Raw genomic sequence first — 26436 nt, 5'->3', positions numbered from 1 at the left:
AAACATTTCCGGGGGCGGGAGTTGGAGGCTGAGTCTGTGGAGGCGGCGGTGGCTTGCACAGGCCAGGTGCCGGCGGCGGCGAATGTCCCTTGGGCGGGGGATGTGAGCGGTGAGCCCTCGGCAGGTACAGTGCGGTCCGGAACAACGGGCGGCAAGGATGGGGGGAGAGAAAACCAGGGGGGAGCGTTAAGGACTTCTCTGCAGGCCCCAGCGCGCTCTCGGCAGATCCCACTGGGCCCGTTCGGTCGACCGGGAGGTTGAAGCCGCGCGTCGGTGGTTGGAGTCCTAGTGTCCCGTAGCCGACTCCAGCCCAGTCGGTGTGCAGACCGCGACACCAAGGTCCCCAGGGCCGCCTCTCGGCCAAGGTCACCCCGCGACGGCGCAACTCGGCCGGCCACTGCGCTTAGAGATCCCGCCCCAGTCAGTCCGTTGGCCTTTTGGAGCGCGCAGGGTGGGCACAGCTTGGCGGCCTTGGGTTTGAGTAACCTGTGAGGGAGGCCCGGCGAGTCGAGGCCACAGAAAGACTGCGTCTGGGCAGAGCTGATGCCGTCTGTGTTTCACTTCTGTTGCTGTTTCTGTCACCTGTCTTTTGGCTCTCAACTCAACCCCTGTCAACTTTGTATTTCTCCACGTCTGTCCCGAGATACCTCTGTATCTGCATCCTGTCATTATTTCTGTCTCCACCTTGTTTCTGTGTGTCTGCTGCTCAGTCCTTACTCTCATTAAGAGCCTGTCAGTCCGGCTTTTTGGCCATCGGTCTGTTGGTCTTTTTCTGCCACTTTTTTGTCTTTCTTGTTTCTGGCCTAACTGGGCTTGTCTGGGTGGGGCAGGCCTGTCCGGACCTCAGAGCCATGGAAGGTGAGTCATGACCCGGTGAAGCTTCCTGCACTGGTGACATTCTCAGTGACTCGACCGCAGTTTGGCCTCAACTCTGACAGGTGTCACCCAACCTAAGTGTCAGGGTGCAGGAGCAACTGGCAGGCAGACAGGAGGCCCATGTAAGTGCCAAACAACTTGATAAATCCTAGCCTTTTCTTTCCTGTCGATTTTTTAAGCCTGCACAGCTTACCCACATCTCTTTGCTCTATCCACTTTCCAAGGATGGCTTCTATGGCTCTCTGGAGCCTTCTTTTTGAATTACAGCTCTTTAACTGGTCCCATCTATGGGCTTAAAAGGGTAAGGCTGTGAGATCTTCTCTTTGGGGCTCTTGAAACAGTAGCAAGATTTCTGGGAGAGCTGCATGTTTAGTTCAGAGATTTTCAGTATGTTAAATTATAAGAGACCTAATAACTAAGGATTTTTGGTTTACAAAAATACCCCTGGAGAAGTAAGTCAGACACAGAAGGACAAATACTGTTTGAGGCCACTTAAATGAAGTACCTAGAATAGACAAATCTATCGAGTCAAAAAGAAGACTATGGTTTACCAGGGTTGAAAGGAAGAGTTATTGTTTAATGTATACAGAGTTTTGGGGATGATGAAAAAGTTCTGGAAGTGGGGTTGTGGTGATGGTAGAACTAAATTGTAAATGTACTTAATGCCACTGAATTGTATATCTAAAAATAGTAAGATGGTAAGTTTTAAAGTTTAATGTAACATATATTTTACACAGTACCGAAACGCAAAACAAAGAAGTACTCATTGGAGACTTCTGAAACCAGTTAACTCTTGTTAAAAGATTCATTCCATGGCTGTTAAGACCATTTAGTTGAACCTGTGTTAGTTGATACCAACTCTTTTCACAGCAGTGGGTAAAGCTGAGGTCCTTAGAAAAGAAGTTTGGTTAGAAAAATCTTTCTCAAGATCTTTACTTGCAGTGGATTCCCACCCTGGCTCTACTCCCTCCACCTTTCTTGGAGTCAGTGCAAGAATCTGCTGCATAAGTAGGAAACTTAAGAATGATTTTACTCTTCATGTGGAGAAGGTTGGAAGATTGGAAAAGTAGCCCTTTTATCATCGTAATGCATTCTTTCTTGCGCCTTTGTTTTTGTTTTACATTCTTCTATTCAGACTATCAGTTTGCCTTTAAGCTTGATAAACTACTTTAAGGCAGACTGATATAGCAACTGAAGTACTATCATATTTCATTGAATCCTAGATGCCATCAATTATTTTACATATCATCAAGGAAGAGGAAAAACATAAGCAACTGAGCAATGATAGAATGCTTTTAGACTTTTTATTTTATTCTTATTGAAAACACTTTTAGACATTTAAAAAACCATATCAATACATATTCTGATGCATATATAGGAAGGAAAAATAAGGAAGAATAAATCAGTTAAAGTGTTCTTTAAATTTCTTTTCTTTTTCTTTTTTATTTTATTTATTTGTTTATTTTTGCAGTTTTTGGCCAGGCTGTGTTTGAACCCGCCACCTCCAGCATATGGGGCTGGCGCCCTACTCCTTTGAGCCACAGGTGCTGCCCTCTTTAAATTTCTTAACATTTCAAATCCTACTCTTCTGTATTCTTTTCAATTAAGAATTGTGTCCATGGTTTTTCCACCATTGTCATCCACTAAGCCATGAAAAACACTGATTAAAAAACAACAGTGTTGGGCGGCGCCTGTGGCTCAGCGGGTAGGGCGCCGACCCCATATGCCGAGGGTGGCGGGTTCAAGCCCAGCCCCGGCCAAACTGCAACAACAACAAAAAAAATAGCCGGGCGTTGTGGCAGGTGCCTGTAGTCCCAGCTACTTGGGAGGCTGAGTCAAGAGAATCGCCTAAGCCCAAGGATTTGGAGGTTGCTGTGAGCTGTGTGACGCAACGGCACTCTACCGAGGGCCATAAGGTGAGACTCTGTCTCTACAAAAAAAAAAAAAACAGTGTTGAAGCTCTTAAGAGTGCTCTAGAATTGTCTCAGGCAGTGACAATTATTATAACTACCACCTGGCGATCATGTCCTAATTTCTGAAATACTAAAATGGAAAAAAAATGTGTGCCTCTAGACTCTATCATTTTCTTGAACTTTTCCTTTTTTCTTTATTTATATTGGCAATTAGAATAGAAGATACTTTTGTCCTATTTGAAATATATTGAAGGGAAAAAATCTTTACTTTTGGTATGTATAATAGTTAATTTCATGAAATGAGCGCTGTTTCTGCCTTCTGCTTTCTTGATTTGAGCTTCTGATCCTGAAATTCTGATATATACGAAGAAGTAGTTTAAAACATTTCCTTGACTTTATTGAAGTATAATGGCAGGATGACTGATAAGTAGAGGGTTAGAACAATACCTTTTCTTTTAAATCTCAGAGTTTACCACAATGGAATGTTTACCCTTTAAATTTTTAAGTAAAACATTCAGCTGTGGCTTAAAATTGAAGGCAGTAATGAATCAAACTTCATAAAGTAGGTGGTTTGTTTTTTTAAAAATCTTAAAGTAGATTTTATTAAGTTCTTTGACCAAAGTGTTCCAATTAAGAAAAAATATAGGATGCTGATTGACAATGGCAGGAGACCAAAAGTACTTTTCCAAAGGATATTTTAATTCTGCAAAACTGCATTGTCATTGACCATGTTCCCTAGTTTTAATTAATGTATCATAGGTAATGTGAGATGGTTAACACTGAAGGAAACTGGGTTAGAAAGTATATGAGAATTCCTTGTCTTTGCAACTTTCCTGTAACTCCAAAATTATTATAAAATAAAAAGTTTACTTAAAAAAATACAAAGACAGGAGCTAAGAAGTTCCAGAGTGAAAATTAGTAAAACCAAAATTGACTTCTTTCTCCTACTAACATATACATGTATTATTAGTGAGGCACAAGCATCTCTTAAATTTTTTACCATGATTTTTCCTTTCAGAAGTCATTGTGATTTTAATTTGAAGCAAAGTTGAAATGAGTCCCTCTTCCTCATTCATTCATATTGCTCTTTGATGGCCATGGCATAAGGAATTTTATCCCAGGAACACAGCTTTGCATTAGGTAAGCTATAGACTTGCTCACAATATAATTTAAAAAATTATTTACTATAATCAATCATTTCTCTTTCAGCAAAAATAATGTAATTTGTCAAGGTTAGCTAGACCAGCGGTTCTCAACCTGTGTGTCACAACCCCTTTGTAACAATGAAAATACATCCTGCATATCAGATATTTACATTACAATTCATAACAGTAGCAAAATTAGTTATTAAGTAGCAATGAAAATAATTTTATGGTTAGGGGTCACCACAACATGAGGAACTGTATTAAAGGGTCGCAGCATTAGGAGGCATTAGGAAGGTTGAGAACCATTGCTCTAGATTGATGTTTTTCAACCTTTTTTATTTCACAGCATACTTGAACCTGTAGTTAAACTTCCACAGCACACTTAAATTATGCTGATCAAAAAAAGAGTAAGGAAAACAATATACTTACTGTGCTTTGAACTTTGAAAATAGTTTAATAATCTTTAAAAATTTTTGTGGTACACCTGAGATTCTCTCATGGCACATTGGTTGAAAATCACTGCTCTAGACCAAAAGATTCTTTTACTTCTTCTCTTCTAAAGAAGAGATGTTACTCATTTTAAGGCCAGTCACTACCTTACTTTGCTCTGATAGAGCATTTAATTTTAGAGAAATTTTTCTGCAAAGTTGTTTTTTTTTTTGTTTTTTTTTTTTTTAACTTAAAAAAATAATAGATTTGGAATTACACTTCTGTTTGAATCCTCACATACCACTTGTGAGATGTGTAACCTTGGGCAGGTCTTTTTGTCTGAATTCACTTGTCTTTAAACTGAATATGATGATACAGGGGTATTGAAAGACTCATGTTTACATAAGTGTACTTTGTGTACTGTCAGCATTTGACTAACATAAAGAATTCTGGAGGCTGTGGTGGCTTGCACCTGTAGTTCCAACTACTTGAGAGGCTCAGACTGAAGGATCACTTGGGGCCAGGAGTTTGATTATCAGCCTGGACAACAAAGTGAGATCCATTAAAAATATAATTGTGGTAGGCAGGGACTGTTGGTATTTTAGTGTCTTTGTACCAGACTTAAAATTACTGAAGCAACATTTACTACGTTTAAATGTGCTTTCTGCAGTAAGCATGCAAATTTCCGTATGCCCTGATTAAAAAGATCTCTGGAAGACTTTTAAGATAAGTAGCTGGTGGATCCGTTTCCCTATTATATTGCTGTCATTTGTGTTTAAGATGTTTAATCTGTGTTTAAATAGTGTATAAAATTTGATATACAGTTCTTCAACTGAATAATAAATAGCAGCTACTATTATGCTCATTAAAATTGTTGGAATCTTAGAGGTCGTCTAGTTTAGGGTTTCTTCAGTATGTTGTACTTCATCTTTAGAAAGCCAGGTAGCTTACATGAAGCATGAACATGGGAATGAGCTGCAATTGTTGTGTTTATTTTAGAAGTGTTGATATTGGGTTTAAAAAGAAGTACTATTATGTGCAAGGTGACATATAAAATTACTATTACCTTATTAAGTTTGAGGATGATGAATGCCCTAGAATTTATAAATGAGTATATATAATAGATGATTTAGGTTATTTGTAAAAATGGCATTCACTTTCATTTTCCCTACCATCCCACTTATCAGATTCTAATAGGCCTAAACAAGTGCTTTGAATTTAAATCCCAATTTCACTACTTACTAATTATATACCAGTAACTTTAGGCAGGTTATTTAGCTTTTTGGTCTATTTCCTATTCTATACAATGGAAATAAAAATATACCTATCAAGTGGGTTGTTGTAAGTATTAAATGAGAAAGAATATATAAGGTGCTTTATGTATTTATATACATATACACTTTATATATTTGTATATATGTGTTTAATAAATAGTGGTAGCAGCCCATATAGCCTATGGCTAGGAGGAGAGAGAGTTATAAGAAATACCTGTACAGCTCAATGGAACACCTTGGTGGAAAGGGCATAGAGAGGGATTTAGCTCTCCTAACAAGCATGAGAGCTCACAAGATGAGAGCAGGGGTGAATTGGCAGTCTGTACACCTGTGGCCTTGAGAGGCACGAAATCAGCCGTATATTAGGCTGGCAGAGAAGGCAGTCGGGAGCATGCGCATTCTATCACGGACTCGCTTACTCTGACTCTGTCTCCTCTTCTGCCTGCAGAACGCCAGCACAGCTTCTCTCTGCTGAAGATTACCAAGCTCTACTAAAGACTAAGATCTATCTTTCTAAGAAGACTGCTTTACTCTCTCTAAGACACGCTCTCTCTCCAGCTAAAGTAGATAGCCCTTATGCACCTAACAGACCTGAGCAAGGTAACTTAGCGGTCTGTGTCCGGAACCTAGTTAAGCTGGGCCCGAGAACTGGCCAGTCTTGGGCCCTAACAAGTTGTGTCAGAAATGAGATGTGACATATGTTTGTATATATGTGTTTAATAAATAGTAGTTCCCATTATTATTCCTATTAATTATGACATTTTCCTAGTCACTTTCCTTTACATTTTCCCCATTGGTGAAACTTCAAGGTTGGCATTGGTACCTCAGTTTACTTACATTACTCTATTTTTTACTTTTTATTTTTTCACTTATTTATTTTGATACAAGGTCTCTCTCTGTTGCCTGGGCTAGAGTGCAGTGGTATCGTCCTAGTTCACTGCAGTCTCAAACTCTTGGGCTTAAGTCATCTCCTACCTTAGTCTCCTTAGTAGCTTGGTAGACTACAGGTGTGTGCCACCATACCTGGGTTTTTTTGTTTGTTTTGTTTTCTTTTAGAGATGGGATCATCTCATTGTGTTGCTGGTTTTAAACTCCTGGTCTCATGTGATCCTCCCATAGTGCTGGGATTGCAGCGGTGAGCCACCGTGCCTGTCCACTCTGTTTTGAATACCGTTACAGAGACATAATTCAGAAGCAATAAAGAGTTTTTTAGTGTATTCACAGGTGTGTACACTCATTATCACCATCTAGATTTAGAACCTTTGTCTCCCCTAAAGAAACCAAGTTAGCAGTCACTTCCCGTTTTTTTCACCCCTGATTCCTGGCAGCTGCTAGTCTACTTTCTATCTCTTTGGAGTTGTCTATACTGGACATTTTACTAAATGAAATCACACAAGATAAAGCCCTTTGTGATCTGGCTTCTTTCCTTTGGTGTAATGTTTTTAAGTGGCAGCCAAGTTGTCGCATCTGTCAGTAGTACTTCATTCTTTTTGTATTGCTAAATATTTCATTCTATGGATATTCCACATTTTCTTCATTTATCAGTTGATGGACATTATGGTTGTTTCCACTTTTTGGCTTTTATGAATAATGCTATTAGGAACATTCGTGTATATGTGTGGAGGTCATGTTTTCATTTCTCTTGGGTATACCTGGGAGTAGAATTGCTAGGTTACATGATAACTCTGTGTTTAACATTTTTTTTTTTTTTTTTTTTGAGATAGAGCCTCAAGCTGTCGCCCTGGGTAGAGTGCTGTGGCATCACAATTCACAGCAACCTCCAACTCCTGGGCTTAAGCGATTCTCTTGCCTCAGCCTCCCAAGTAGCTGGGACCACAGGCACCCACCACAACGCCTGGCTATTTTTTGGTTGTAGTTGTCATTGTTTTTTGGCGGGCCCGGGCTGGATTCAGACCGGTCAGTTCTGGTGCATGTGGCTGGCACTTTAGCCACTTGAGATACAGGTGCCGAGCCTATGTTTAACTTTTTTAAGAACTGCCAAACTTTTATCCATAGCAGCTTGTACCATTTACATGCCCACCAGCAATGTATAGCGGTCTAACCCCATACATCCTAATTGACACTCATTATCATCTGTCATATTTATCATAGCCATTCTAGAAGTGAGAAGGGATATTTTGTGGTTTTGATTTGCATTTCCCTAACTAATGATACTGAGTGATTTTCGTATGTTATTGATTATTTGTATTTCTTTGGAGAAAAGTCTATTCAAATCCTTTGTTCATTTTGGGTTATTTTTCTTTTTATTACTGAATTATAAGTGTTCTTTAGGATTCTGGTGCAAGTCACTCATTTGTTTATAAGAACTGCAGATATTTTCTTCCATTCTGTGAGTTGTTTATTCACCGTCTTGATGGTATCATTTGTGCCTTGCATTACTTAGGCATCTTCCAGCCTACCAATTCTGTCAGTCTCACCAATCCTACCTCTCTATTTTCCATACCCATTAAGTCCCCAAGTTACAAGCATCTGACTGACATATGACTTGCACTTATTTAATGGGGACTATCTCTAGGTAATAGGTAAATGTACCTGTTCCAGCTTATATACAAATTTAACTTAAGAACAAATCTACAGAACCTATCTGGTCTCATTAGTAACCTGGGACTGCCTGTACTTCAGACTTTAGTACATCTTTAGTACTAAAGATGCTTTAGTACATCTACAGATTAACCTTCCTGTGTTTTAAGCATGTCACTCAAAAGTTTTCCGTGCTTCCTGCAGTGTCCACTTCTCCTTTGGCCTTTCCAGGTTTATCTCCCACTGCTCCCTGTCACTTGTAGAGGGAAGCTCAGACGATCTGTGTGTCACCAGGATTAGTCTTCACTAAAGGAGAGCCAAGGGAGATCTTGGGAAATGGCTTTCTGATGGTAATTTTAGTTTAGGATCTTGTCCACAGGGTGATTGGACCAGTAACTCAATTACTTCAATGCCTCACACTTAGGATACACTAAACTCAAAAGAGATTAAAGTAAACAAACCAGAATGTGATTTATGATTTTTTTTTCTGCTAATGAGTTTGGCTTGTAGTATTTCCCTGTCCAGTTATAATGCCAGGGTTTTATGGAAAGTTAATTAGTGAATTTTCCTCTACCTTATTACCTTGGCCCCTTCTCCCCCCTCTACTTTTATTATTTCTGGTTTTATCACTTCGCATAATCACATTGTGTAATTACATTGTGTAATCAGATGTGCCCTGTGCATTTCTTCTTTGGGGAATCTGTTGATATTCTCTGTGGCCACTTCCATGGTCATTTTTGTAAATGTCCTAGACACTAGAAAAGGAGTGTTATTTGTAGAATACAGAAGTTGACATGTTTCCATCAAATTATCTTTACTAATGATAGCTATCTAAACCTATAGATCCTTATTATCCTTTGCCGCTTTGATTTATTAAGGATTAAAAGAGGGATATTTATATTTCTTATTGTAACTTCATTTCTTTTAGTTTTGTTTTCTAACACTGTACATTCAACACACAAAACTTCACAAGGAAAACCCAAACAGTTAATTATAGAATTCATCAGTTAACAATAAACTTCCATCTCCTTTCAGTGCTTTCTACACTGAATTTTACTTTGATATTAGTATTGTGTTGCTTGACTTATTTTTGTTTTCATGTCCCTGTTCTTTTCACTTTTCACCTTTTTGGTGATAAATTCTTTCAACTTTTCTGTGTCTTAAAAAAAATACTTTGCCTTCATTTTGAAAGAAACTTTCATCAGGTATAGAATTACAGGTTTATAGTTTTGTTTTCTTTTTTCTTTTAGGACTTAAAAATGTTGATGTACTATCTCCTGACTCGCATTGCTTCTAAGATCCTCTGTACACCAAGGTCTTTTCTATTGTTGTTTTTCAGATTTTTCTCTTTATCACTTTTAAGTGATCTGATTATGATGTGCCTTGATGTCATTTTTTTTCTTGTTTCTTGTGCTTAGGGTTGAGCTGCTTGGGTCTGTGAAGTTGTAGTTTTCATTAAATTTGGCAAAGTTTTGCCTATTGTCTTCATATACACATATAAAAAAATATATATAGTTTTCACATGTATGTTTGACATATAATTTTCTGTCCCCCCACCCCACATATCACATGTATATTAGGCATCTCTTAGTTGTCTCTTGACTCTTCTCTTTCTGTGTTTTTTTTTTTTTTTTCTTTTCTTTTCTTTTTCTCCCCTCTGTGTTTTAGTTGGGGTGGTTTCTGTTGCTATCTTTTCAATTCATTGATCTTCTGCAGTGTTAATTCTGTGTGTGTGCTTGCATGCTTGTATGCACCCACGGGTGTTTTGAATCTCTATATGTTCTATGTAGGTCTCTGGTTGGTTGGTTGGTTGGTTGGTTTTCAGTAGCCTTCCTGTTTCTGCCTACTATGTTTAATCTTTCCTTTTTTTTTTTTTTTGAGGCAGAGTCTCACTTTGTTGCCCCTGGTAGAGTGCTGTGGCGTCATAGCTCACAGCAACCTCAAACTCTTGGGCTCAGGCAATTCTCTTGTCTCTGCCTCCAGAGTAGCTGGGACTACAGGTGCCCACCACAATGCCCAGCTACTTTTAGAGATGGGGGTCTCGCTCTAGTTCAGGCTGGTCTCGAACTTGTGAGCTCAGGCAATCCACCCACCTTGGCTTCCCAGAGTGCTGGGGTTACAAGCCTAAGCCACCACACCCAGCCCTTTTCCTTTACATTCTTGAGCCTACAGAATATAGAATTGCCTGCCAATTGTATAAATTTCTGGATGATTTGATTGATTTCTTACACCCCTGGCCCCCTCAGTATTATGAGTTATATTCTGCTTTTTGGCATGCTTGGTGATTTTTTTTTTTTTATTGGACGTCAGATATGAATTTTACCTTGTTTGGTGCTAGATATTTTTATATTATGTAGATGTTCTCAAGCTTCATTCTGGAACATAATTAAGTTGGAAACAGTTTGAGGATTGTTTTTAAGCTTTGTTTGGCAGGACCAGAACTGCATTTTGCCTAGAATTAGTTTGTCCCCACTACTAAGGCAGGACTCTGCTGAATAGTCACGATTTCCCACTCAGGGAAATCTTCTTCATTTAAATATTTTGATTATTTCACCTACTCCATTTGTTTGGTTCTTTCTCTCAAGGACACTAACTAGCTGTACATTGATCTCTATTCTCTGTTCTACTCCACTGCCTTTTCTCTCACTGCTTTCATATTTTTATTTTCCCAAATTCCAGAAGTTCCCCAGGGTGCCTTCCATATTACTGATTCCATTTTCTGCAGTTGTAATTCTGCTTCTTATTGCCTCTGTAAATTTCTGCTCTATTAGTTTCCTTATTTCCTGTCTTTAATTCAGTCAGGTCTTTTTCCTATATCATTCTGCCGTTTGTCTCATCTTCCTTATACTTTATTTATACCATGTTTCATGGAAGTTTGTAGAAATCATCAGTTTAAAAAGCAGTGTCTGAAATATAGTCTTTGACCATTCCTTGCCATATTTTTCTTTTTTGACATTGTAGAATCTATTTATAAAACCCATTTTGGTTTCATTCTGTTTATTAATTCATGAGAGGGAAACATTCTGTTCAGGTCTTAAATTTTGCCCCTTTGTAGGTAGATTATTTTAGGGTCCCTTGCTGTATAGCTGAATATTGTTAGAACCGACTTGTAGTTCTTAAGTTGGATGCAGGGCTGTAGGGGTCAGTTTGAGTGGAGTGGTGGGGGAAGGAAGGTAGGCCTTCAGCTCTCGGTTTTGTGTGCTTTTTTTGGTGTTGGTAAAATTGTGATACCAAGAACCTCTGTTGTCTCTTTGGCCCAGCTGGCAGATGATGGCTGTGTGTTTGCCACCTCCTTAGGGTGCCCAGGCCCCACCCTTGGATGTTAAGGTTTTGGTTCCCCCCCGCTGAGGCAATGTATAGTCTTTGGCGTCCTAATACCACTCACCTCTGAATGTTGCCAATCTTCAGGTCCTGTTTGACCCAAAGCCCACCCTGGCTTTTCGCTCTGGGCTTTTCAAGTGAAAGGTGTTACTGATCCACTTTATCCACTATATCTTTAATTTTTGTGGCATGTAGGTAACACTGTTCCTGGGTTCCAGGACTCAGGCCAATTTCTCCATATTTCTTAGATTACTTTAATCAATATGTGGTAGATGGAAAGGATTATATACCTATCCTCAGGTCAGTATCTTACCCTGGTGACATCAAAATTTATAGTGATAGGACATTAACCAGATCTCCTTCTCTGAATTCTTCCTAGGTTTGTAATTCTCATATGACACTTTCATCAAGATTTTCCTTGAATAACAGGGTTAAATTTATGGTTTTCATTCTTCTACTAGATTATAAATTCTCAAAAGACAGTGACATTCCTTGATTGTCTTTGAGGTTCCACACAGTATCTTCCAATAGTGTTTTATGGAGTTTTTTTAGTGAGTTAATTACATCTATAGACTTCTTCTATACAATTGAAACAGTAGCTGTGTTCTTAATGTACATTACAACCACCTGTGAGTTTGTAAGTATTGATACATAGCAGGAAAACCTATAGATATTTAAGCTTTGCATATGTTACTAAGGTCAGGGACTATGGATAAATGCCACATTCACCTAAAATTAAAGGCAGAGGTTTTTGATAGGGCTTGTGTTGAATTGGATATTGCTTTGCGTAGTAGTATTATCTTAACAGTGTTGAGTCTTCCAATCCATGAACACACACTGTCTATTCGTGTCTTTAATTTCTTATAACAATGTTTTGTAATTATCAGTATACAAGTCTTTCACCTCCTTGGTTAATTCCGAAGTATTGTGTTCTTTCTAATGCTATTGTAAATGGAATTGTTTTCTTAATTTCCCATTTGGGTTGTTCATTGTTAGTGTATAAAAATGCAACTGATTATTGTGTGTTGGTGTCGTATACTGCTCTTCTTGTTGAATTTATTTATTCAAATAGTTTTATGTGGAATTTTTAAGGTATTCTGTATATAATTATGTGATTTGCAAACAAATTATTTTTCTTTACAGTTTAAATGCCTTTTATTTCTTGCTTTGCTGCTCTGGCTTGAATCTTTAATACTATGTTGAACAGACATGGCAAAAGTGAGCATCTTTGTCTTATTCCTAATTTTAGGGGAAAAGGTTTAATACTTTTCCCATTGAGTATGATATTATTTGTGAGTTTTTAATACATGACTTTTATTATGTTAAGAGAGTTTCTTGAGTGTTTTTATCATGAAGAGGGTGTTGAATTTTGATGCTTTTTCTGCATCAATTGAGATAATCATTTAGTTTTTTGCTTTTACTTCATTCTGTTAAAGTGGTATATTGCATTGATTTTCATAATTTGAACCGTCCTTGCATTCTAAGAATAAATTTCACTTGGTGATGGTATGTAATAATCTCTTTTTTGTTTTTTTGAGACAGAGTCTCAAGCTTTCAACCTGGATAGAGTGCTGTGGTGTCTTATCTCACAGCAACCTCCAACTGTTGGGCTCAAGTGATCCTTTTGCCTCAGTTTTTCTGTTTTAGTAGAAACAGGGTCTCGCTTTTGCTCAAGCTGTTCTCAAACACGTGAGCTCAAGCTGTCCACCCACCTCAGCCTCCCAGTGTGCTAGGATTATAGGTGTGAGCCACGCACCTACCCTATAGTAATCCTTTTAACATGCTGCTGATTTTGGTTTGGTAGTATTTAGTTGATATTCGCACCAGTATTCACAAAGGATGTTGGTCTATGGTTTTCTTTTTTCACAGTGTTTTTGTCTGACTTTGGTTATCAGAGCATTGCTGGCCTCATAGAATGGGTTAGTTAGAATGTGTCTGTTCTGTCCACTTTAGCTTTTTGGAAAAGTTTGAGAAAGATTGGTATGTGTTCTTCCTTAAATGTTTGGTAGAATTCGCCAGTGAAGCCATCAAGCTGGGATCTGTCTTTGTTGAGAGGTTTGATCTCCTTACTAGTTTATGGTCTATTCTGATTTTCTATAATAATATTTCTTCTTAGAACACATTTTTGGTCAGTTTTATCCCTTTCTTTTTTGTTTGTGGTTTTGGGCCGGGGCTGGGTATGAACCTGCCACCTCCAGCATATGGGACTGGCACCCTACTCCTTGAGCCACAGGCGCCGCCAGTTTTATCCCTTTCATTAAGGTTACCTAGTTTCTTGGTTGACGCTTTTTGTAGTATCTTCCTATAGTCCTCTTTATTTCTGTCAAGTCAGTAATGACTCCTTTTTCACTGTTTGAGTTTTTTTCTTAGTAAATATATTTAAAGACTTGTCAGTTTTATCTTTTTAAAGAATCAGTTTCTACTTTCATTGATTTTTCTCTGTTTCTATTTAGTTGATCTCTTTTCTAATCTTTGTTTTCATCTTTTGGGTAGTTTTTGGTTTAGTTTGCCCTTTGTCATTAAGAATACAGGCAGGAGGGCAGCGCCTGTGGCTCAGTCGGTGGGGCGCCGGCCCCATATACCGAGGGTGGCGGGTTCAAACCCGGCCCTGGCTGAACTGCAAACCAAAAAATAGCTGGGCGTTGTGGCGGGCGCCTGTAGTCCCAGCTGCTCGGGAGGCTGAGGCTAGAGAATCGCTTAAGCCCAGGAGCTGGAGGTTGCTGTGAGCTGTGTGAGGCCATGGCACACTACCGAGGGTGATAGAGTGAGACTCTGTCTCTACAAAAAAAAAAAAAAAAGAATACAGGCAGGTTATTGATTTGAGATCTTTCTTCTTTTTTAATGTAATATTTACAGCTATAAATTTCTCTCTAAGCACTGCTTTTGCTTCTTCCTTTGGTACATGTGTTTGCTGCTTCCTATAAGTTTTGATATAGTGTATTAATATTTGTCTCAAAGTATCTTCTGATTCCCTCATGATTTCTCCTCTGATCTATTGATCATTTAAGAATATTGCTTAATTTTCATGTTATTCAGTTTTCCTTCTGTTACTGATTTCTAGTTTCATTTCATTGTGGTTAGAAAAATATTCGAATGATTGCAGTCTTTTTAAGTGTATTAGGATGTTTTGTTGTCTAACATATTATCCTGGATTATGTCCCATGTGCACTTGTTGGGTGGCATGTTCTATACAGGCATGCCTTGTTTTGTGTTTTGTAGATAATTGCATTTTTTACAGATTAACACTTTGTGGCAACCCTGCATCAAGGAAGTCTGTCAGCACCATCTTCAGCACCGTGTGCTCACTTTGTGTCTCTGTGTCATTCTCGCAATATTTCATTCTCTTCATTATTGTTATATCTGCCATGGAGGTTTGTAATCAATGATCTCTAATGTTAACTATTGTAATTATGTTGAGGCACCATGAACCACACCCGTATTAAACTGAAAACTTAATATTCTGACTGCTCCACTGACTAGCTATTCCCCTGTCTCTCTCCCTCTTGTCAGGCCTCCCTATTTTCTGAGACACAACCATGCTGAAATTAGACCAGTTAATAACCCTGCAGTTGCCTTGAGGTGTCAAGTGAAGGAAAGAGTCACATGTGTCTCATTTTAAATCAAAAGCTAGAAATGATTAAACTTAATGATGAAGACCACCCTCGGTATATGGAGCCAGTTCCCTACTCACTGAGCCATAGGCACTGCCTGATTATTAACAACATTTTAAACTCATAACAACCTAGCTTGAATAATACCAACTTAGTTTCAGTTCAGCACTGCTCCTGTATATCTCCTATCCTCAGTCTTCATGTTGCTACTGTCACAGATTACATCTTTATATATTGTGTGCCTATTAACATAGAATTACTATTTTATGCATTTGCCTTTTAAATTATATAAGGAAAAGAGTTATAAAGCAAAAGTACAGTAATAATGACTTTTATATTTACCAGTGACCTTCATTATTTTAATATGGCTTCAGATTTTGTTCGAGTATTCTTTCATCTCACTGTAAAGGCTCACTTTAGTATTTCTTGTAGGGCAGGTCTATTATAGATGAGCATCCTTAGCTTTGGTTTATCTGGGAATGTCTTAATTTCTCAACTTCAATTTTGAAAGTAAAGTTTTGCCAGAGACAGAAATCTTGGTTGACAGATTTGTGTGTGTGTGTGTGTGTGTGTAGGGGTAAAATACGTTTTCCTATTGTCTTCTGGCCTCTGTGGTTTCTGACGTCTTGCTGTTCTCAAGATTCTCTTTGGCTTTCTGCAGTTTGTCTGTAACTTGTCTCAGTGTGGGTCTCTTTAACTTTATCCACTATGGGATGTGTTGAGCTTCTTGAATATGTAGATTCATATACTTAATCAAATTTTACAAGTTTTTCCCATTATTTCTTCAAATATTCTTTCAGTTCCTTTCTATGTCTCTTCCATTTGTAGGACTCTCAGGATGTCTATGTTTGATGTCAACCCACAATATCAGCTTATGTTCATTTTTCTTTATTCTTTCTACTCCTCAGACTGAATTTTAATTCCTTTAACTTTGAGTTTGTTGATTTTTTTTTCTTCTGTCTGCTCAAATGTGCCATTGAAACCCTCTTGTAATTTTTTTTTTTTTTTTTTTTTTTTTTTGAGACAGAGTCTGAAGCTATTGCCCTCGGTAGAGTGCTGTGGTGTCACAGCTCACAGCAACCTCAAACTCTTGGGCTTAAGCGATTCTCTAGCCTTAGCCTCCCAAGTAGCTGGGACTACAGGCGCCCACCACAACGCCCGGCTATTTTTGTGTGTGTGTTGCAGTTGTTATGTTGCTTTAGCTGGCCTGGGCCGGATTCGAATCCTCCAGCTTTGGTGTATGTGGCCGGCACCCTGCGAACTGAGCTACGGACACTGCCCCTTCTTGTAAATTTTTAATTTCAGATTATGTTAGTTAAATGATGGAAATTTATTTTCACCCTGTTCTGAAGGCTAGCAGTTCAATATCAGGTATCAGCAGGTTTAGTTTCTCCTGTGGCCTTACTCCTTGGGCTTGCATATGGCCTCCTCCTCACCAGGTCCTTACAGGATCTTTTCTTTGATTGTAGACATCCCTGATAACTGTGTGTGTGTCCAGATTTCATCTTATAAGGGCACTACTCATATAGCCCACCAAAACAGCCTCATTTTAACATAATCACCTCTTAAAAGACCCTATTTCTAAGTAAGTCAAACTCTGATGTGCTGGACATTAGGGCTTCAACATGTGAATTGAGGAAGGGGGTATAATTTAGCCCATAACACAGCTATTATACCTTTCAGCTCTAGAATTTCTGTTTGCTCCTTTTAATAATTTCTATCCCTTTATTGAATTGCTCTCCTGATTTTCTTTATTCTTGTGCATAATTTTCTTTAGTTCTTTGGACATATTTTAAATAGTAATTCCAATGCCTGAGTGTCCTCAGGACAGTTTCTAATTCTTTTTCCTGAATGCACCATATATTCCTTTTTCTATATATGCTTTAAATTTTTTGTTGAGACTTGGACATTTTGAGTACTATATTTTGGTAACTCAGATTCTCCCCCTCCTCAGGGATTGTTTTTGTTACTTGTTGAGACCACAGTTGTCTGTTTATGTAATGACTTCTCAAAGTTATTATGCAAAGTCTGTATTCCTTATTGGGTGTAGTCACTGAACTTTCTTTTCTGCTGTCTATGCAGCCTGCCTGTGACCTAATAGAGATTTCCTTGAATGCCTAGATCTGGGTGTGTATGTGTATGTGTGTGGGTCTTCTCAAATGTCTTGATAGGTGTTACCAGGGAAGCTACTACAGCCTGAGGGGGCCAAAATAAAACTGGGCAGGTCTGCCAGACTCACCAAAATGTATAACCCCAGTTTGTGGAGGATAGGGTTCTTATTCTTTCCTGTGTACCCTGGCATCAGCCTGCTGCTCTAGGAAGACAGACCGCCTTCCAGCAGGCTGTGGCAGGCATAAGAATCGGGGGGGGGGGGGGGGGTTTGCAGATGCTGCCCTCTTCTGAGGGTCAGCAGTCTCTTCCCTTCCTCCAGCACTCTTGCTCGGAGTGCTAGGACCAGCTTGCCAGGACCAGCTTCCAGGGTTCTGAAATAGTGATTCTTATTGTTCTTCTAGTTTCCTGGTTGTGTTAGTGGAGGGACCAACCATGGAGCTTCCTGCTCCATCATTTTTCATAATCTCACTTATGGCATTTATTTTTGTAGAGCATTGGTTATTCAATGAATGATGTTAGAAAAATAGGCTAGCCATTCTGGAGGCAAAAGGGCTAAGTCCTAACCTTACTCTTTATGCTGAAATAAAGCCCATGCATTATAGATTAAATGTTTGTTTTTTTAAATGGTACCAGGATAAAAACCTAAATAATTATTTTTATTCTTAAAAATAATTTTGGAGTTAAGAATGCCCTTCTGTTTCACACAAAACCCCAGGGCCAGAAAAGCAGAGAATGGTTATTTTATATAAATTATGGCAAAAAATTCTATGAAGTCAGCTAACTGGAAAAAAAAAATTGCAACATAAGATAAAGGTATTTATCTGAATTTGCAAAAAACTCTACAAATCAATAAGATTAATTGCCCAATTTATTTGGCTAAGAATATGACTAATTTATAGGAAAAAAACCATAAATAACCAGCAAACATGAATACAGAGTATAAGCCTCATCCATAATGAAGGAAATGCAGATCAAAACAGCAATGAATCACATCACTTAGGAGATTTGCACACCTTTTTCCCTTGTTTAACGACATTCCGTCTTCCTAAGGGTGTGGGAAGTAGACACTGTCATTTACAGTTGGTCAGGGTGAGACTTAGGGCAAACTTTCTGGCAAATGGTTTCCTAATATATATCAGAATGTCTAATGGCCCTTTAACCCAACAATTGCAATTCCACTGGTAGAAATTACCCTATAGATATGTCCAAAGGTATGCCAAGATAATTATGCATAGATAACCATTGCAGTAGGCGCTGGGCCCCATATACCGAGGGTGGCGGGTTCAAACCCGGCCCCGGCTGATCTGCAACCAAAAAATAGCTGGGCGTTGTGGCGGGCGCCTGTAGTCCCAGCTACTCGGGAGGCTGAGGCAAGAGAATCGCTTAAGCCCAGGAGTTGGAGGTTGCTGTGAGCTGTGTGAGGCCACGGCACTCTACCGAGGGCCATAAAGTGAGACTCTGTCTCTACAAAAAAAAAAGATAACCATTGCTGTATTGCTTATAATTTCAAAACCCTAGCCAACTGAAATTCTGTAAGAAGATAATCGCTTAAATTATGATATACCCATATAATAGGAAGCTATGTGGCCATTAAACAGAATGAGTTAGCTCTTTTTAGGCTAATGTGGGAAGATCTCCAAGATAAATTAAGTGACAAAAACTAACTGTAGAATAAAATGTAGGTAATGAATCCATTTGAGTAGGGATTTTTAAAGAATATATATGATTTATTTTGATATATGCACAGAGAAGCTTCTAGAAATACATACAGGAGTTTAATGGTGACTTCCTATGGGGAAGACTAGGAATAAACGATGAAGAGTTTGGGTTTTTTTTTTTACACCTTTCTGTAATTTTTTTCATATGTATGTATTATCCTCCCCCCTCATCCTGGCCCTTTTTCATATAGCTAAGAACAAAATTCTACAGTGGTGAGATCCAGCATAGAATCTGTTCACCCAGATGTAGTTCTCAGAATATTCATACTTCTAGTCTATTCATTTGTATAGTTAACTTTTCCTTTTGAAACTACAAATACCTAAATAGTTTATTTCATGGTCTGTTTCTGTTTTAAATTACTATGGAGGGCGGTGCCTGTGGCTCAGTGAGTAGGGCGCCGGCCCCATATGCCGAGGGTGGCGGGTTCAAACCCAGCCCCGGCCAAACTGCAACAAAAAAATAGCCGGGCGTTGTGGCGGGCGCCTGTAGTCCCAGCTGCTCGGGAGGCTGAGGCAGGAGAATCGTGTAAGCCCAAGAGTTAGAGGTTCCTGTGAGCCGTGTGACGCCACGGCACTCTACCTGAGGGCGGTACAGTGAGACTCTGTCTCTACAAAAAAAAAAAAAAAATTACTATGGAATGTTTTAAGATGTATAAAACCATGAATTAATACTTCATTCTGAAGACACTGTCTTACCTTTTTGAACTATTAATGACCAATTTGGGATTTTAGCATCTTAGAGGAGGCAGAGTGATGTGATAGGAAAAAATAGCATAGACTTGGAGTCATACAGACCTGGGTTCATATCCCAACTTAATAACAACTAGCTTTTTAACCTTGGGAAAGTTACTTAAAATAGCTGAATTAAGAATATCAAGCCCTACATTTGAGGAGTAATTATAAAGATTAAGTGAAAAAAGGTGTATGGTCCCTGCATATAATAATTACTCAAGAACATTAGTTTCTTCTCATCATCTCTCCCTGTTCCTGAAAGGTGACTTTTAGTGTGTTTGGGTTGTCTAGTTTTTTATTTTTAATATCATATTTAGAAATGTTGATATTAAGTAAGATACTTAATAGTATTAGAGCAAGGAGACCAATAGTATTAATACATCATTTTTGTGTTTTTGTTTGCTTTAATTTGCCATGGAATTATGGGGCATGACAGGATTTTTAGCAGGGCTGGTCTTGAGTGCTTTTGTTAGGAATTGCCTTGAATGCTTGCCTTACCGTACAAAATATATTTACAGGAACAGGATAGCTAATCTCATATTCTTTGTTGTAACTTTGTCTTCTGAATGAGCCTACTTAGTACCAGGACAATACTTAGCATCCTGTTTGGTCTATAACTCTTTAGACAATTTGGAGACCACCAGGTAGAAAGGATACTTCACCTCACCTTGCAGTTTCATGCTGCTTTATGTCATTAGAAGCTCTTAAGGGCTAAAATTGTGACAGCAGTAGATAAACCTGCATTGCTTAGGGCTCAGCAGCTGAAAGCCCACAGGCACAATTGTCTTGCCCCCACTTCACCCCCCCGCCCCCCACTCCCTCATTAAACTCTGGCCTAGTGGTCTTTCAGGTCCTATAATTGCCAATTTCATTCCCATTTTTGCATTTGCTTTTCCTTCTTCCCACAATTTTGTTTTCTCTCCATCACCACCACTTATCAAATACAAGTTGAATCTGAGGCTTAAAAATTCTGTCAGTTTGAGCCAGGTGTGGTGGCACATGCCTGTAGTCCCAGCTAGTCAGGAGGCTGAGGCAGGAGAATCTCCGGAGCCCAGGAGTGTGCTATGATCACTCCTGTTAATAGGCACTGCACTCTAGCCTGGACAACATAAGGAGACCCCCATCTCTTAAAAAAAAAAAAATCTATCATTTTGATACGTATCATGTTTGTTTTAACAAGAAATATTTATAGTACTTTTTTTTCTTAGAGGATTTATATAGCTTACAAATCTAGTCACTGTAGAATCTGTTCTCTGCACAGAGACAAAATGAAGAGTTCATGAAGAGTGGTGTGACTCATGCTGTTGACACACTCATACCTGCAAGCCTTGCTCTAGGGACTGATCCTTCATCCACAAGTGCCCATAGACCAGGGACTTAAAACTTTGGAACTTACCCTAATTTTCTTAATGATGGAGAAGGGGATGGCATATGTTTCTCTTTGGGCTGGAATTAATACTGATTTTTCTTTCTCTTATAGCACCAAACAAGATTTGTGATGAAATGGAGCCTGGAACAAACTCTTTTCGAGTAGAATTTCCTGATTTTTCCAGCACCATTCTACAGAAACTGAACCAGCAGCGCCAGCAAGGACAATTATGTGACGTCTCCATTGTTGTCCAAGGCCACATTTTCCGGGCACACAAAGCTGTTCTTGCTGCAAGTTCACCCTACTTTTGTGACCAGGTACTCTTGAAAAACAGCAGGAGAATTGTTTTGCCTGATGTGATGAACCCAAGAGTTTTTGAGAACATCCTCCTTTCCACTTATACAGGACGTCTAGTAATGCCTGCTCCAGAAATTGTTAGTTACTTGACAGCTGCAAGCTTTCTCCAAATGTGGCATGTGGTAGACAAATGCACCGAGGTATTAGAGGGAAATCCCACAGTCCTTTGTCAGAAGCTAAATCATGGCAGTGACCACCAGTCTCCAAGTAGCAGTAATTATAATGGCCTGGTGGAGAGCTTTGAGCTGGGTTCTGGGGGTCATACTGATTTCCCTAAGGCCCAAGAACTGAGGGATGGAGAGAACGAAGAGGAGAGCACCAAAGATGAGCTGTCATCTCAGCTCACAGAGCACGAATACTTGCCCAGCAACTCGTCCACAGAGCACGACCGGCTGAGCACCGAAATGGCAAGCCAGGATGGGGAGGAGGGGGCCAGTGACGGTGCCGAGTTCCACTACACCCGGCCCATGTACAGCAAGCCCAGCATAATGGCTCACAAACGCTGGATCCACGTGAAGCCTGAGCGCTTGGAACAGGCTTGCGAGGGCATGGATGTGCATGCAGCCTATGATGAGCACCAGGTCACTGAGTCCATCAACACCCTGCAGACAGAACACTCGGTCCAGCCTTCAGGAGTGGAAGAGGACTTTCACATCGGGGAAAAAAAAGTGGAGGCAGAGTTTGATGAACAGGCTGAAGAAAGCAATTATGACGAGCAGGTAGATTTCTATGGCTCCTCCATGGAGGAGTTTTCTGGAGAGAGGTCAGATGGGAATCTAATTGGGCACAGACAGGAGGCTGTCCTTGCAGCAGGCTACAGCGAGAATATTGAAATGGTCACAGGAATTAAAGAAGAAGCTTCCCACTTAGGATTCTCAGCCACCGATAAGCTGTATCCTTGTCAGTGTGGGAAAAGTTTCACTCACAAGAGTCAGAGAGATCGGCACATGAGCATGCACCTCGGTCTTCGGCCTTATGGCTGTGGTGTCTGTGGTAAGAAATTCAAAATGAAGCACCATCTCGTGGGTCACATGAAAATTCACACGGGCATAAAGCCTTATGAGTGCAATATCTGTGCAAAGAGGTTTATGTGGAGGGACAGTTTCCACCGGCATGTGACTTCTTGTACCAAGTCCTACGAAGCTGCAAAGGCTGAGCAGAATACAACTGAGGCTAACTAAAAATAGGATCTGGCCCTTGAGTGGCATGCACAAAAATAAACTATGGTAATTAATGCAAATCTGGGCACAGATGATGTGAGCTACTTGCTATTATGAGCGAAGCTTAAAAAAAAGGAAGATATTTCTGAAAGACCAGCTCTAAGTAGGCCAATTAAAAAATCTAATTCTTCAAATTTTTATGTTCCAGTCCTGGCCTAGAATGGGTAATGGGGGCAAGTTAACCAACTGCCCAGCTGGCAAGGTAAACCTTCAGGCCCATTGTGGTCAAGGCAGGTGGACTTAGAATTCCACCTGCACTTGGAATTGACTCCACCCTACCGGTTCCATTTCAGGTGGCAGCAGTTATTAATCACTCTTTATTACAAGGTCATGCTGAATTTTTTTTGCTCTTGCGTTAGATACTTAGGTAATGTGGATTTGTTCTGGTAGCTGCTTCACTGAATGGAATGCTACTTACGTAAAAGCTATAAGTAATGTGAGTCCTAGGATGAGCAATTGATTAGCAGAGCTCTTGTCTGGTTTTATTCTTTCTAAAGGATATTTTAAGTAAAACTATGGAGATGCTAAGAGGGTGACATTCTAAGTATGAAACAAATAGCTTATGGTACAAGCTTCAATTTCTGTAAGATGTCACTTGTCACATGGTATTTCAAAACTCTTGATAAGGCATAGTTTTATATTTTAGTACTAACTTTGAATTTGAACAGTTGTACCTAATTGTAATTCTCTAGGGTGCCAGAGATAGGTATTTCTAATTGGTTTGCTATCTCAAATCTTGTTTAATTGTAGCATCCACACAGCGGGGTCTACTTTGTGGCGGGTAGACTGCTGAGCTCTGACCAGGTTACTGCCGCTGTTGCTCTGTCTTAGATCTTGGTGCTTCCCAAGGAAGGCAGCCAATGACCACAGTTAATAGGAAGGAGCCAAAAGTCATGGCTGAGAATTACCTGTGAACTTTAGGAATTAATAGAGTGCTACCATGACACCCTAACCGTCAAGAGTGAGAATTATAGATTAGCAGAATTTTAGGAGTGACAGGTTATACTTGAGGGAGAAAAAACTGCCGAAGAAAAGCATTTGAGACACCAGGGGAGATACTGTTTAGAGAGGTTCACCAAACTGATCCTGCCAGTTCTTTATGCGTGCTGGGATGTTTTTAAAAGGGGAAAGAAGGAGTCCTACTTTAAACAAAGTGGTCTACAGATTCATACTCCCAAATTATAGATAATTTACATTGCTTAAATTTACAAGTCCCTATAGCTACACCTACTGCACCCCCCCCCAAAAAAAAAAAAGAAAAACAGCTATCCTGAGACCTCTTCTGCTGTCAGATTTTTTAGGCAAATAAAAAAAGCATATATTCAGAGTGCTTTTAAGCTGTGTAATACATCTGAGGTTATCACCAGGGTAGGACAGGGTGCTACTGTTATGTCTTTTCCGTAAATTTACCGGTCTAAGTAGAAACTTTTTCTCCTTAAAATAAAAATAATTTTTCTTGGATTTGGGGTGAAATTTTGTTTTAAAGGTTTGGCTTTGCTCTAATGTGATAGACATTGCTGGCAACAGCCTCTGATTCTCGAGCTCCTAACACCAAGTGTTTACTTACTGAACATTGTCTGGAAAGAGGAAAGGAAATACTTATTTACCAGTTAACTCTTGTTATCAAGGTTACAAAACAGGGATTTATTCAGTAACACTGTATCATTCTCGATATATAAAAAGCACTTTGTATTTAAAACTTTATTATAAATATATATATATTGTTTTTTTAACCTAGAATCTAGATATTACCTCTCGGTTGTTTGCCACATCAATACCATCTTCTTAGTGTTGAGAAGTCACCAGTTGACAGTCCTTTGTACCTGACAGACGTTAACTTTGCACAGAGGTGACTGCACAGTCAAGCTCACTTGCTCCTTCTCTTTTTCTCACGTGAGAGGCCAATGGGTTTTAGGAATAATCTTACCCATTACAGGGGAGGAGAAATTGTTTTATGACTCCTACTGATTTCAGTACTAAGGCAGTGAAGCCATTTTGTTCTGCCAAAAGCTGATTGCCCTCTTTTGTGGTATTAGCAAAATGTTTTCTACCTGCTGGGAAGGTTTGATGTGTTTCCCATTAATGATGATATTCGTATGAGCCTTGGGACATTTGGAGAGAAGAATCTGAGAGGTAAAATAAAGCTATCCTGGGAAAATCATGGTCTTCAGCTGTGCTAAAATCAGCATGGGGCCCTTGTCATGAGTCATGATAAAGAAGTTTTGTTCAACCAGGAGGGGTGGCCAGCCCTTGGGTGGAAGTTTTAGAAGCAGTTGTGCTGAGACCTATTTAATGTGTAGTGAAGAAAAGAGTATGTTTTATTGAAACCCTTAAATGTACATCAGCTACTAAACGTAGAACTTAGAAAATAAGTTTCTCACAGCTGCTGTTTCAAGTTTTTTGTGACAGTTGGGATTTTGGCAAAAATCAGGTTGTTTATTGGTTAGAGAACGCTGGCCATGTTCAGAGAGAAGCAGGAGGACGGATTGCTTTAGTTTGGATATTAAAAGTGAATTTTTATAAGCTCTGTTTTTTACCCTCTCTACGCTGGGTTGGAGTGATAGTCTCCCCTCAGCCTCAATACATCTTTATTCTTGCTATTGAGTTTGGATAGTGTGGGTAACATTTTCTAAACAGTCTTTCAGGGATCGTGTCAATGGCCTACAACCAAGGTATTTGTCCCTTAGTTTGTCTTAACTGTGGTTTTTCACCAATCCTAGTGGGAAAGGGCTTCAAGGCACCACCTATGGTATTTAAAGTTAACATTTACACCACACCTTTCATTTTAGATAATCCACTTGGAGACACAGGCGTCACTGTCTGCCCAAGGAGGGATGCCCCTCCAGTGTCATGGCTGCCCCCAGTGCCTGGGCCTCAGCCGATTGATTCTCATTTCTAGGTCTCCCCTTCCTCTGGTCCCTTTTGGCTACTACTTTTAAAAAGTCTGTACAAATGGGTCCCCTCAGCTGTTGTGGGTGTTTTCTGAACTGGACTGACCATAGGCTGGCCTCCAGTTGTGTGGGAAGGCTGCATGGCCCCAGGGCCCCCTGCAGAGCGGGCCCTTCCCTCCGCCCCCCAGCTGCTGTGGTGAGGCTGAGGCCAAATGGATGCAAAGCTGCACTTTCCCTGGGGAAGGGGCTGTGCTGCAGGCCCTGGGCAGGGTGGGAGGAGCCATCACAGCTAGCCCAGGGGTGTGCTTGTGTAAGGCCCCAAGGCCCCTGGTCATTTAGGAAGGCTGGAAAGCCAGTGAGATAGTACTTCCAGCCCCCACTAATTTTGTGATTTCAGTTGCTTTCATCAGTAGCTAATTTTGTTTAGTGAAACCAGGGTTCGTTTCAGTTTTTTTTTCTTCGCTACTTACATATTTGAAGGTACAAGTTTCTTATTTCATATCTCTACTGATAGTGCCCTATGGGAAAATGCTGGAACACATTTTGCAAATGTGACCTTTTTTAAAAAAATTTTTTTGCTTGAAGCCTGTGTCATGTTAGTTGCTGCTGCCTTCTTTCCTTTTATGAGGTCCCCGATGTTTCTTCCAGAGAAGTACTTTATTTATGCAAGTCAGGTGACTCTTAGGCCACAAAACCATTTGATGATAAACAGATTATCATTAGGTGCATATCTTATTGATATTTTGTGAAATGTCATGCCTGTGTTGGAAAAGTTGGATAGTTTTGTCTTTATACGTTGCTGTCTTCAGTGTACAGCATGGTTTTACTTAACTGAATGTTACTGTTTAATATTTTCTTCTTATAGAAGAGACCATGCCATTTTGTATGACATGTTTTAATAAATGTTATCTGTCAACTTTGTAAAAA

The 26436-nt window shown here is 39.6% G+C and overlaps 1 protein-coding gene across 3 annotated transcripts; it reads left to right on the top strand.

Moving 5' to 3' along the window:
- Positions 1 to 26436, top strand: ZBTB43 (zinc finger and BTB domain containing 43). Of its 3 annotated transcripts, none has more exons than XM_053571247.1 (3): positions 43 to 124; positions 3808 to 3929; positions 21153 to 26436. In XM_053571247.1, the coding sequence occupies exon 3, from the start codon at positions 21176 to 21178 to the stop codon at positions 22577 to 22579; it is 1404 nt and encodes a 467-aa protein (XP_053427222.1). In that variant the 5' UTR covers positions 43 to 124; positions 3808 to 3929; positions 21153 to 21175; the 3' UTR covers positions 22580 to 26436. The 3 variants fall into 3 exon arrangements, with proteins under 3 accessions (XP_053427213.1, XP_053427222.1, XP_053427229.1); XM_053571254.1 differs by lacking the exon at positions 43 to 124 and adding an exon at positions 6086 to 6237 and having other exon boundaries at positions 3850 to 3929; XM_053571238.1 differs by lacking the exon at positions 3808 to 3929 and having other exon boundaries at positions 1 to 124.

The sequence above is a fragment of the Nycticebus coucang genome, chromosome 2, assembly GCF_027406575.1.
Source record: "Nycticebus coucang isolate mNycCou1 chromosome 2, mNycCou1.pri, whole genome shotgun sequence".
In the NCBI taxonomy this organism is placed as follows: Eukaryota; Metazoa; Chordata; class Mammalia; order Primates; family Lorisidae; genus Nycticebus; species Nycticebus coucang.
This window is presented reverse-complemented; position numbering and strand designations above follow the sequence as displayed.